The sequence below is a fragment of the Aptenodytes patagonicus genome, chromosome 2 (genome assembly GCF_965638725.1).
Source record: "Aptenodytes patagonicus chromosome 2, bAptPat1.pri.cur, whole genome shotgun sequence".
NCBI classification, from domain to species: Eukaryota; Metazoa; Chordata; class Aves; order Sphenisciformes; family Spheniscidae; genus Aptenodytes; species Aptenodytes patagonicus.
The window spans coordinates 8,569,861-8,583,849 of NC_134950.1; the positions used below are offsets into that span (position 1 = coordinate 8,569,861).

At 41.5% G+C, this 13,989-nt stretch overlaps 1 protein-coding gene across 11 annotated transcripts in view; it reads right to left on the reverse strand.

Moving 5' to 3' along the window:
- The window catches only part of PHF20L1 (PHD finger protein 20 like 1), a 60,949-nt gene that overhangs the window by 6,333 nt on the left and 40,627 nt on the right, over nt 1-13,989 (reverse strand). For 6 of the 11 annotated variants that reach the window (XM_076329076.1, XM_076329075.1, XM_076329074.1 and 3 more), the window contains 5 exons: nt 6,943-7,107; nt 6,371-6,552; nt 4,105-4,204; nt 1,716-1,911; nt 939-1,308 (listed from right to left, as the gene is read on the reverse strand). In XM_076329076.1, the coding sequence (XP_076185191.1) occupies nt 939-1,308; nt 1,716-1,911; nt 4,105-4,204; nt 6,371-6,552; nt 6,943-7,107 (1,013 nt within the window). Of the gene's footprint in view, nt 1-938; nt 1,309-1,715; nt 1,912-2,822; nt 2,910-4,104; nt 4,205-6,370; nt 6,553-6,942; nt 7,108-13,989 lie in introns of all 11 variants that reach the window. The other 5 variants (XM_076329069.1, XM_076329067.1, XM_076329066.1 and 2 more) reach the window with 1 other exon arrangement.

Sequence of the window (13,989 nt, forward strand, 5' to 3'; positions counted from 1 at the left end):
ATCATACAAAGTTATTTCTAACTAGAATGAGCCAAAATTTCCCATTCAGGCTATATAGCTTACATGCCACATTTAAAACTAAAATTAAAAGGAAAAAAGACATATCTTACTCATTTCTTCCACACCAGAAACTGTACTTCAAAAGGGGGATGAGTTGGGTGATTTATTCTCACACAGTTGGTATTGTAGAAAACAGAAAGGTTTGTTTCACTTTTTTTTTTTTTTCTCAGAGAACTCTTCACTAAAACCAGACTAAAAAGTTTCAGACCTTTTCCACAAAGTAATGGATTCAAACCATCAATGCAAAAATGAGAAAGAGATGTTTAAATAGCCAAATATAATCCTGACTAAAAACCTGTGAAGTGTTTAATAAGAATAAATATGCAGTATAAAAGACCCAAAAGAAGTTGCACGAGGTGAAATTAGTTGGTCAGTAAATCACTACTTGTGGACAGAATTCTAGATAGTGTTGCTATTAAAAGAAGAATACGGTACAATAATAAATACTACTGCAAATCTTGGTTTAACAAACAACAACAAAAAACCCAAACATGTAGAAAACAGAATTGAGAGAAAAAGGGAAACTTGTCCCGTTTTTCTCACCTCGCAAAAACCACCTAAGTTCTGTTTCAAGACCCTGCATTTTAAGCATAGGATTTTTTTTCCAAAAAAACCCCACTGGATTGAGCATAAACAGTTTTGGCATAGGCAATACTTAACCATACTTTGCATTTCATTCACCAGCTGAAATGGGTATACTTCACCTGAAACTATTACAGTGATCCAACTTTGCTTCTAGTGATTTCTGCTGACTTATTTGATAGAATATGTCGACTTGTAACAACAAACATTTCTAAATACTTGTATGCGCTTGAGTTTTATCAGATTGAACGTATTTTTCCAACTAAGAAACTTCCCAGGTGAAGAATGATACTTACCTGCTCATTCATGCCATCATCTTTAAAAGAGTATTGTAAACAGTTTTTATTCTCTGTGTGAAATTCCTGATCTTCCTCAAAACTACTTGTATCTTCATCATCTGAGCTCATAGGGTCAGTGACTGCTTTGCAGTCTTGACCAAAACTCTGTGGTTTTTGGTAACTGTGCTCACTTGTGATGTATGTTTCTTCCATCTTCTGGGGTATACTGGGTGGCTCTTTATGGTTTTGACTGTGACACGTCCTTTCAGTTGGATTAACAGCATCCGGCAAAGTCACTAATTTTTTCTCTACCCCAACAGTTATTTGTTCTTGTTCTTTTCGCATCCCTGAATAAGCCCAGAGATGAAGGTCTGGGTGATGTTTATTTCTGCAATGAAGGGGAGGAAAAAAAGCAAGTTACAGAGAATACCACTTACAGCACTGAACTATTAAGCATCCACTTCTGCTAGATCACAGCTATTGATAAGCACAATTATCAAACATGTAAGTATTCCTAGGTCACTTACCAATTTAGGATAAATCCAGAACATCCCTTTAACACAAAATTGACTATAAAAAAAAAAATCACCAATAACGCTAATATAACAGATCTGCTTGGGTGCTGAACATCTAACTCCCACTGAAGCTGAGGGTACTCTACATCTTGCACTTGAATTATTTAAACTATTACACAAGAAAGAACTTTAATGTGAGAGAATAATGCATATGGAATAATGGTAGTCTCCGCTACCTAAATGTATAAAGATGGAGAATAAACCCTGGACTGATACTTACTTTAATATCCCAATCTTCAACTGCAGTCCATGCAGTATTTCAGTTACACCATATACATCTGCCAGTAGGTGATGTGTTGACACAATCTTTTTGGCATTAAGATGAGAGTAGTTTTCTTTCAAAAATGATAATCCACACATGTGTCCATTGTTTAGCCAGTCTTTATCATAAAGATATTTGGCACTCCACCTCTGACCTGGGGTAAGCAATAAACAAATTGAGGGCCATCTAAAGCCACAGCAGAATTGTATTTAAAACTAGAGCGCTATAATTATATGCTGTATTCTCCTAAATGTCTTCTAACATCCATGAAAGATTGATTCAAGGTCTTGATATTAATATATTAAAATTTATTTTTCATGGATTAAGAGGAAAATCTTAACGCTTATGAAAACAGAAATAAACCTGAAATCTCAAGACCTCTCTAAATGGCATTTGAAATGAAAATCTAATCACCTTTGCAATCAAAGTACAGGATATTAAGAACTGTGCTATTATCAATCTAACTGCAAAAAAAAAGTTTAAATTGGCATTTTATTTATCTAACTACTGCAGCTTACTTTTAAAAAAAAGAAAACCTAAGTTACCAAGAGAAACGTCAGAGAGTGGATTTTATATGGACATATCCAAAACAACTAGTTTGTGTCTAAAAGACAAATATTTTGCTTCAATACTGTCAATATCTATTTATTAGAAGCCAGGAGAAGGCTTCATGAAAAGCAGGCATTTCAAAGTTATCTGACAGCAGAGTTCTTACACTCTTCTTTGAGGTGCCTTTTACCAGACACTACTAGACAGGATATTGATGTAAGTGGGCCTTAGGTCTCCCATGCTATGGCAACATCTACAATCTTAACCCAACAGGCATGAATGAGTATTTAGCTAATGCTTCTATAGTAACTTAATAACTATTTAAAACAAAAAAACACAAGAAAAAAAAAAATCACAAAACTAGAAATGTATAATGCTAATTATTCCAATGTTATTGTTTACAATGAGGAACCCAGACAAACAGACTGACTAAGACTGCAATATCTTACACTCGATTTCATATCAGACTATCATCATATACAGAACAAAGAATGGGTTGATGGAAGCCCTTCATACCTTTCAGGAGAATACCCTGTCTATCTCCTTTCTGCCCATTATCCCAATACACTTTAAAATACTGACATTGTGAATGACCTTTTTCTCCTGACATAGAAAGAAAAGAAGTAATGGTTAGGAAGGGAGAGAAGATAAAAATTAGGGACACAGTCTCTGCATAGCAGGGGATAACGAAGTACCTAGTACAGTGCAGGGAAAGAACACAAGACAAATTAGTTGGTTTTAATAAGAAAAAGCTTGACTGCTCAAAGAGTACACTACACAGAACTATCAAACAAGACTACTACCATCAATTTAGATTCAGATTGGGGCAAACAGAAAAAGTCACATCTTTCCAGCTCTATTTTCCTAAATTTTCTTCTCAAAAATAACTAATAAAAACTGTGCTATTTTATACCTCTGCAAACAGTTTTCAGATTTCATTTCTTAAATTCAGAATGAAAGTAAATTTGGGGGTGTAGTCTCATTGCCCTTTTGAAACAGCTGGACTGTTGGATATTTCACCAGAAGACAACTATGTGCGTTTGTATCAATTGTCAGGAAAAACACTAAAAACTTTCTTCTAAATCGTATAGTTTTTCTCCAAATAACTGCTAAGAAAAATGGGTTTATGGACAGAATCATTTTTAAATCAACATCTTCCTAATCAGATGTATTCAATTTAAAAGTAAACAGACTCTTCCCAATTCTTACCATTTGAAACTTATCCTAACAATCTTAAGTTCAAGATGTGCTGTTTGTGCACCATTGTTTACCATATCAAGTGCTAGATTTTTTTCATATTTTACATATTCAGTTCCACACCTTTATTTACACAAATCTGGACAAACGCAAACATTATAACATTGCAATTAATAGGAAATGACATTCACGGCATATTTGAGAGTACTGTGGTAATGAGTCCTTTTTCTCTAAAAAAATATTTAAATGAACAGATGTGATTCCAAGTATAGGCAAAACAGATCGCTGAACAAGAATGATTTGTTTAGAAAGGGTTTTCAGACTACAACGACATGAAAAAGTGCTAAGGTTTTGGGGGAATTAAGTTTCAACAACTAAAGCGATGGTAATTAAGATCATGAATAAGATTTAGCATAGCTGAACAAGATGTTACTAACAGGAAAGTAAGTTTCTGCTCAGAGCCAAACTTAGAATCACTTGCCCCAAAGAAGTATAACAGATAACACAAAACAGACAAAGCTTTAACAATTTAAGCAATGCATAACATCTCTGCTTAAAAATCCCAAGCAGACAGCTGCAGATAAAGGTGTTTTACCCGTACCTGGTGGATCTCTGCAGATATAACAGATGTACTGCTCTGGAATGCTGTCCTCTAACAGTCCCATGCATACGCTGTGCTGCCAACACAAGCACTCTTCACACTGACATCAGAAAAAAAAACAAAAGCAAAAACTAAAACTGAGATAAGTAGATTCAAAAATCAGAAGCTATTTCTTGTATCGTCAAAATGCAGAGAGCAGCAGTTTAACTTAAATAGCTGGTTTGAGTGAGATTATTTTAGTTGGGCAATTTGTGTTTGGGTAGGCAAAGACATCAAGCTAAAAAAGAGCTCTAGTTCTGAAAGTTACCTCAACCACAAATTCCAGACTGGGGGGGAAAAAAAAAAAAAAAAAAGAAACTGAAGATGTAATATTTAATAATATTTTATTACAGCATTCAGTATTTTAGCACCTAAATATTTAGTAGTGAAACATAAGACAGGAGTGTAATATTACAGTAAAGTAGAAAGATAATGTAATACATTACAGCATAACAGTGAAAAGTAGAAAACTCTTCAGTTTAATTATTTATATTTACAAAGCATCTCTCCAGTGCGCTAGAAAGATGTGTTTTTAATATCGCACCAATGGAAAATCTAAAAGAAAAAGAAAATGAAGAGAAAATGAAAGAGGAGAAACACGAGAATAGGAGAGCAAAATAGAAGTGGTAAGACATGAGGGCCTAGAAACAGCAAACTGGTTGCTCTCAGTGAGACAAGGCATGAAGAGGAAAAATCAGGCTGTCATTGGACTTCAGAAACGGGCAGGAAACTACCACTTAGAAATACATTTCCCTTTCTCAACTCAGCGTTTGCTTGTGTTCTAAATATCTGCTGGTTTTCTACTGAAAGTCTCTCCTCTTTGCTTTGACATGCTTTTGAGCATCAACCTATTCAAAACACTGAAGTCACCTTCCCTCTTGTCATACCACTACGGCTACAATTTCATCTCCTCTCTCCAAAGATTTCTACACCAGTCCATTTTTCCACATTATTACCATAGCTGAACTCCTGCTTAGTTCCTCCAACACAGCACCGCATTTCTGTGTGTTCTCAGGGACAGTCTTTGTGTCCTTCACTTTCAGGTCTTTCTGTCATTTCCAAAAGACTTTAAGTCCATTAACACAAGGACAGCCATACTTGCTTCCTTCAAATCTCAACTAAAAAGGCTCCGTATTTTCAACAGAAACTGTACCACATTAATAGTTGAATACAAACCTGTTTTTTGAAAAAAAAAAAAAAAAACCCACAGGAAGTTCATGGCTTTTTTAAAGTTACTGACAACTGAGTTGCTCTTCACTGTTGCTTGCGTCTGATTTAATCACTGTATTATAAATTCCTTGAGACAAAGACTTTAAATTATTCATTACTAGATGGGAAATGCTCCCTTTATTGGACTACAAATAAATAAGCAGTAGTTGCAATCCATCAGCACCTGAATGCTATGCAGACACTGTATACTCTTCTTTTTGGACATGAGGAAAAATTTCTTTACTGAAAGAGTGGTTAAACATTGGCACAGGCTGCCCAGGGAAGTGATTGAGTCCCCATCCCTGGAAGTATTTAAAAGACGTGTAGATGTGGCGCTTAGGGACATGGTTTAGTGGGCATGGTGGTGTTGGGTCGACAGTTGGACTCGATGATCTTAGAGGTCTTCTCCAACCTTAATGATTCTATGATTCTATGATTCTTCCCTTTTTTCTACACCAAGTAAGATTTAAATTCTTAGCACTTTCTAAAACCAGCTAGTGATTTCTAGTTTGAGAACTGCTATTCTAAAGATGAAGCACGCACATCACACACACATCACAGCTACTGACAATATTAACGTCTGTATAGCAGAGATCTTGGATACAGCTGAGGTACATTTACAGTGAGCAGAGTGTTTTCTACAATTGGTACTGCAAAGCACAAGGGCCAAACCAGAAGGGCTGGTATAATCAGGACGGTCTGTGGACAGAAGCGATGATTTGTGTGCGGGAAAGGATACTTTATTCCAAATTTATCAACTGGCTATAAAGAAAAAGGTTACCTTTCTTTACAAATCTGTTCTACATATCAATTTGTTAGAGAAACCCCATCCTAGAGTAATAGTTCTGCATACACTGAACAGAATCACGCCAAGTGCAGAACGTAGCAATATCTTGTTATTATGCACTTCTATTTACAGCTCTCTATGTAACTTTGGTCTCCAACACATCAAAAGGGCACCTTCACAAGCAAGAAATCCACATAGAAAAATATATCCTCCCTCCCCAAATTTCTTTACCTGAATCATAAAGCCATTTTCTTCATCCAGTTCACAAATGCATCTAACAATTTCATTGAGAGCATCATCTTCATCCTGAGACTCTTCAAAGTTAGTTGAATCAAAGTCCTGATTGTATTCATCACCACTAAGTAACAAACTCTCTGTAGAGGAATCATCCAAGAACTCCACATCTGAAAGGTCTAGTAAAAATAAATACATGTGAAATTGTGTGTGCAGAGATGCAATACTTTACAGAAATATAGGGGGGTTTGGCAGTTAAAAATCTTAACCTGCATATAGCAGAAAATCGCTCTCAAATACACTGCTGTTATATTAGATTTCTTGATAAATTCTGCAAAATGCCTTTACTGTGATCTCCTCAGAAGCACAGTAGCAACACTTAACCAAAGCAAGTACAATGCAGAACAGCTTGAGGAGTGTAAGCATTTTGATTTAAATAGATGAAGTATAAATCAGTCACCATATTTATAGCTACAATCCCAAACACAAACCAAAGATTATTTCCTTTAAAATTCTCTTTCTTAAAGAATTAAACCTACAAACTGAAAGTTGCTGTTCAGCCAACCTACTTTCTCCACTAAGGTCAACAGACAAGATAGCTCTTGGATACTGGTATGATGTATTCTTCTCTGAGAACATGCTGCGCAAAGTCAGAGAGCTCCCCGAGGACCGTGTTAATGGAGAGGAGCACCTGTCCAAGAATTCAACAGAACTATCTTCATAATCTGAATAATCTGAAAAGTTAAAAGAAAGTAAGTTGCTGTTACAAAAGTAAAGAAAATTTTATGACAAATATGAAAAAAAATATTTAAGTATACTGCAACATTATGTTCAGAAGTAAAGAATATCAACACTGAGGTATTAGGATGATGAAACTGTAAATATGAAATGGCAAAAGCTCTTCACAACATATTTCACAAAAAAAATTCCAGCAAGAAACGTAATGAAGTTTAATAGCTAAGACAAGCATTACCCATTTAACTCCCCCCTTCCCCCATCTCTGAATGTACAGAGGAATAATTTTTCCTAGAACATTATACAGTCTTCTTTTTCCACAATTCATCCTGTACCATCTGCCAGCCTTAAAGATGCTGCTGGTAGCTCTCTCTTTTTGCCTTAGGTCTGTTTGTAGCATTACCAACATTGCTACCTAGAAGTAACTGCAGACTGTCCTGTCAGGTTAAGTGATAAAAGCTTGCCTTGCACACCTGCAGAGGAGCACAGGAAGCCCAAAGAAAACCCTCCTGGGATGCTCCCAGGCCCATCCCAGGAGTCATCAGCCACTGATGGGCCGATGGCTCCTGGGATGGGCCCGGGAACATGTCAGTAGGGTATGCACAAGCCCAGAGGAGCATGATGAGCAGGCAAACAACACACACGCCCTGCCCAGGCCCCTCCCAGGGCTGACCCAGCAGCGCCATCACCCCCATTATCCAGATCTGAAACCCATCACGATCTGTTACCCAGAGCAGCTCTCTGGATCACCTTTTGGACTAAAGGGGGGTTGCAGCCCAGGGGTGGGGCACACTATGGGAAATAGGGGAAAATAATTTTGGGATTACACAAGACTTATTATGGAATGTTTAGGGAAGGAACCAAAAGTATGGAAAATGGGTGGACCTAAGTGATTTGGGGAGGAGCAAGTGTGGGGAGAATAGAGGAATAAGGGGATAAAAAGGGCCAGTCAGGCATAAACAGTTTGCTGGTCAGTACACTTGTCTGGCCATGCCCTGTGTCTGATCAGCACAGTCTGTCCTATCTGTGCTGGCAGAGGTGGTGGAGTCTCCCTCCTTGGAGATACTGATAGAATCATAGAATCATTAGGGTTGGAAAGTTGTAATTCAGAAGTTGTCTGGACATCGTCCTGGGCAACTGGCTCTAGATCACCCTGCTTGGGCAGGAGGGTTGGACCAGAGGACCTCCAGAAGTCCCTTCCAACCTCAACCATTCTGTGATTCTTATGAAACCCCATTTCTAACTCTTACCCAGGTGAAAGGCTCTCTATTCAGTGTGCAGGTGTGTGTACAAGGGTCTGAATGACAGCAAATGGAGCCAGACCACAGGTTGAAGGGCCCATGCATCTGTGGTGCCAGCACCCGGAGAGACTGGATGAGTGACTGAAGTGCCAGCCACTCACGAGGGATCTCCGGTCACAGAGGCCCACGAGTTCATGCTGCAGCACCTGGAGCCAGTGCAAGTGTCTGATTGTTAGCAGAGATCAAGCTGGACCAGCTGGTGAGCAGGTGAAGTGGCCTGGGAGCAAGGGGTGAGTGGGTCTGCAAGGGCCAGCTCTGGGTGTGAGTGCCTCTCTAAGGCTACGGGAATCTGGGGAGTCCTGGCCAACTCTGGGAGCGTGCAAGCATGCACATAGGAGTGAGATAGGCTGTACTGCAGTGGGGCTGTGGCCCCGGGGGCTCATATCTCCAGGTACCAGCAACTGGGGAGACTGGGACACAGAGGCAGCTACTGGGCAGACAGTGTCTGAGCCCAGCTGCTGGAGGGTTCCACGCTGTACACACACACACACATATGTATTTTCTCACTAGTGGGCCCCCCTTCCTGCTCAGCCTGAGAGGGGAGCAGGATGAGACTGTTAGAGCACTCAGTGCTCTTCTGCCTACTGGTAATACAGCAGTATTGACATTTATATTGATACCAGCATGATACATTTTCCTCTAACATATACTATTTGCAACAGTCTCAAGGAACACATTTGCAAGCCAAGGAGGGGACATCCACAACTTCTCTGGGCAACCTGTTCCAGTGTCTTGCCACCCTCACAGTAAAGAATTTCTTCCTAATATCTAAACTGAAAGAGAGTAGATTTAGATTAAAACTGTTACCCCTCATCCTATCACTACACTCCCTGATAAAGAGTCCCTCCCCATCCTTCCTTTAGGCCCCCTTTAAGTACTGAAAGGCAGCTATAAGGTCTCTCTGGAGACTTCTCTTTTCTAGGCTAAACAACCTCTCAGCCTGTCCTCACAGGGGAGGTGCTCCAGCACCCTGATCATCTTCGTGGCCTTTCTCTGGATCTGCTTGAGTAGGTCCATGTCTTTCTTACGCTGGTCAAATGGTAATTGAGAGTAGCTATCCATTTACTCCTCTTAAAACTTATTACTTCAAATATAAGTAATCAGATTTCTACACTTTAATCCTTCTGTAGGAAGCATTCCTGCTACCACCTGTATCTACAGTTTTCTTGCAATGGGTTCCATAATATGCTTCTCTCCTAAATACCTTCCATAAAGCCACTGTTTATATTTACTTTCTCCTTCTGTCAAAAACACACTATCTACACATTTCCTAAGTATATTCACTGTAGGGGGGTCAATTCAATGAATAGTTGAGTTGATTACTTCACGTTGTATTGCTTTCAACCTCACTGTAACAGAACAGTATAAATAACAGACATTTTCTGTGTTATATGGGTTTTATACAAACAGTCAATCATGCATATATTCAGAGCACAAAAAAAAGTTTTGCTGGGTTTTTTTTGTTTGTTTTAAAGCCTTGCACAAAACTTATCTGGAGCACACAATGTGCCCACTCCTTCTCCCCCAAGATGCCTCAATTTGATTCCAAAGGAACAGAGCATGCCTCACACCCTTCCATTTCTGCCCATGCCCTGAAAGTAGAGTGAGCTAGTTCTGGAGAAAGAGAAGACTGCTTCTTTTGACAGATCATTTTTCAATGGGCTTTTTCAGGGTCAGACACTGCAGTCAGAATCTGCCAAAGCATTCTTCCTTTTTTTGTCAGTTAAAAAAAAAAAAATCCAGGCAGAATACCTCTGGATTTCTAGAAACAGATTTTCACAAGATGAATTTGCAAAGAATAAGATGCTCAAGTTTTACTCACACTGCTTTCTGAATCTGGATTTAAGATTTCTATTTCCTGTATGTTAGGGAGTGTTTCAATTGTATAGAGCTCAACGATTGTGATGATGATACGGTCGAGTGTTTATGGGTAAGGATAAGGGGAAGGCCACCAAGGCAGATATCCTGCTGGGAGTCTGTTATAGACCACCCAACCAGGATGAAGGGGCGGATGAAGCGTTCTACAAGCAGCTGGCAGAAATCTCTCAATCGCTAGCCCTTGTTCTCGTGGGGGACTTCAACTTCCCGGACATCTGCTGGAAATACAACACGGCAGAGAGGAAGCAGTCTAGGAGGTTCCTGGAGTGTGTGGAAGACAACTTCCTGACACAGCTGGTAAGTGAGCCCACCAGGGGAGGTGCCTCGCTCGACCTGCTGCTTACAAACAGAGAAGGACTGGTGGGAGATGTGGTGGTCAGAGGCCGTCTTGGGCTTAGCGACCATGAAATGGTAGAATTCTTGATTCTTGGTGAAGTAAGGAGGGGGGGCAGCAAAACCACAACCATGGACTTCCGGAGGGCGGACTTTGGCCTGTTCAGGACACTGGTTGAGAGAGTCCCTTGGGAGACAGTCCTGAAGGGCAAAGGGGTCCAGGAAGGCTGGACGATCTTCAAGAAGGAAGTCTTAAAGGCACAGGAGCAGGCTGTCCCTGTACGCCGTAAGAAGAACGGGCGGGGAAGACGACCGGCCTGGCTGAACGGGGAGCTCTTGCTGGGACTCAGGAAAAAAAGGAGAGTTTACCGCTTGTGGAAGAAGGGGCAGGCAACTCAAGAAGAGTACAGGGATCTCGTTAGGTCATGCAGAGAGGAAATGAGAAAGGCAAAAGCCCAGCTAGAACGCAATCTGGCCGCTGTCGTTAGAGACAACAAAAAAAGTTTTTACAAATATATTCATGACAAGAAGAGAGCCAAGGAGAATCTCCATCCTTTATTGGATGCGGGGGGGAACATTTTCACCGAGGATGAGGAAAAGGCTGAGGTACTTAATGCCTTCTTTGCCTCAGTCTTTAACAGGCGGACCAGTTCTCCTCAGGGTATTCAGCCCCCTGAGCTGGAAGACAGGGATGGCAAGGAGGATAAACCCCCCATAATCCAAGAGGAAGCAGTCAACGACCTGCTACGCCACCTGGATGCTCAAAAGTCTATGGGGCCGGACGGGATCCACCCGAGAGTGCTGAGGGAGCTGGCGGAGGAGCTCACCAAGCCACTCTCCATCATTTATCAGCGGTCCTGGTTGACGGGGGAGGTCCCAGTTGACTGGAGGCTTGCCAATGTGACGCCCATCTACAAGAAGGGCCGGAAGGAGGATCCGGGGAACTACAGGCCTGTCAGCCTGACCTCGGTGCCGGGGAAGATTATGGAGCGGTTCATCTTGAGGGCGCTCACAAGGCATGTGCAGGACAACCAGGGGATCAGGCCTAGCCAGCACGGATTCATGAGAGGCAGGTCCTGCTTGACCAACCTGATCTCCTTCTATGACCAGGTCACCCACCTAGTGGATGAGGGAAAGGCTGTGGATGTGGTCTACCTGGACTTCAGTAAGGCCCTTGACACTGTCTCCCACAGCATTCTCCTCGAGAAGCTGGCGGCTCACGGCTTAGACAGGTGTACTCTGCGCTGGGTCAAAAACTGGCTGGACGGCCGGGCCCAGGGAGTTGTGGTGAATGGAGTTACATCCAGTTGGTGGCCAGTCACGAGCGGTGTTCCCCAGGGCTCAGTTTTGGGGCCAGTCTTGTTCAATATCTTTATCGATGATCTGGATGAGGGGATTGAGTGCACCCTCAGGAAGTTTGCAGACGACACCAAGTTGGGTGGGAGTGTTGATCTGCTCGAGGGTAGGAAGGCTCTGCAGAGGGACCTGGACAGGCTGGATCGATGGGCCCAGGCCAACTGTATGAGGTTCAACAAGGCCAAGTGCCAGGTCCTGCACTTCGGCCACAGCAACCTCATGCAACGCTACAGGCTTGGGGAAGAGTGGCTGGAAAGCTGCCTGTCAGAGAAGGACCTGGGGGTGCTGGTCGACAGCCGGCTGAACATGAGCCGGCAGTGTGCCCAGGCGGCCAAGAAGGCCAGTGGCATCCTGGCCTGTATCAGAAATAGTGTGGCCAGCAGGAGTAGGGAAGTGATCGTGCCCCTGTACTCGGCACTGGTGAGGCCGCACCTCGAATACTGTGTTCAGTTTTGGGCCCCTCACTACCAGAAGGACGTCGAGGGGCTGGAGCGTGTCCAGAGAAGGGCAACGAAGCTGGTGAGGGGTCTGGAGAACAAGTCTTCTGAGGAGCGGCTGAGGGAACTGGGACTGTTTAGCCTGGAGAAAAGGAGGCTGAGGGGAGACCTCATCGCTCTCTACAACTCCCTGAAAGGAGGTTGTAGCGAGGTGGGTGTCGGTCTCTTCTCCCAAGTAACAAGCGATAGGAAGAGAGGAAATGGCCTCAAGTTGCGCCAGGGGAGGTTTAGATTGGACGTGAGGAAAAATTTCTTTACTGAAAGAGTGGTGAAACATTGGAACAGGCTGCCCAGGGAAGTGGTGTAGTCACCATCCCTGGAAGTATTTAAAAGACGTGTAGATGTGGCACTTAGGGACATGGTTTAGTGGGCATGGTGGTGTTGGGTGGACAGTTGGACTCGATGATCTTAGAGGTCTTTTCCAACCTTAATGATTCTATTTGTTGGGGCATTGGGAGGTATATAGTTTTCTTGTAATATTTACAAGCATTGGATATGGATGTGGTACCTCTGCCAAGCTTCTAAGTTTAAAGACAAGTTGGCAAAAAGACCAAAGGAATAAAAAGAAAAAAAACCCCAAACACCAGAACAAACCACCTTACAACATCAACAAGATAAAACCAAAGAACAATACTAGGCACAAGAACATGTCTCTGACGTTAATTTGCAAGAGGTACTCTATTTGAATCCATTTGGATGAATAGGGTTTGCAGAACCCATTGCATGTCGGAGCCGTATGGAACCAGAGAACCAAGCGCATCGCAGATAGTGCAAAACCTTAGACTTCCTGATCTCAAGCACAGTGCTTCACAAAACAGCGAAGTATCACATGCTCAGATGAGAACCAGGAGTCTGACCAAGTCCTCCCAAACCTTCTGAATTGTGCATTACATCAGCCTTTTCTGATGATTCATCTGAATTCCAGGATTCAACACCAAAGTTGACAGATAACTTCTCTATTTACCTTTTTCTTTGGAAATACATGAAACAGAAGGCTCAGGGAAATACCATGTAAAAGTTTCCCCATTACAAAAAATAATTTGTAGTTTTGAACATATTTCAAATCTGTAGCTTAACTTATTACCTATTAAAACAGTTCTGCTCAAAAGATCTTTTGTGAAATACTTCAATCATAATTTTGCTTATTTTTACACAAGTTCTTTTTCAAATGCTTATACACCAACACTCAGTCTGTCATATACTCAAAGGATAGAAGAGCTATAAAATATTTTTCTTACTCTTATTAAACTGTATTGAGAGCGCTGCTGGGGATACTGCTGTACACAAGGTGATTGCACACCAGTTTTTAACATCTTCCTGAAAATGGAACCTGTGGAGAGTATTATCTCTGCCATGTTTTAATAATCACAGATGAAGTAGCCAGGACTGCTTAGGGTCTTGGGGTTTTTGTTCTTTTCTTTGGCTCTTGCACACCTAGCATTTGCCAGTATCTTCTGGCAAATACTTAGATGCCTTCCCAGTGCAAGTAAAAAACTCCCAATAATTTGTAGGTAAA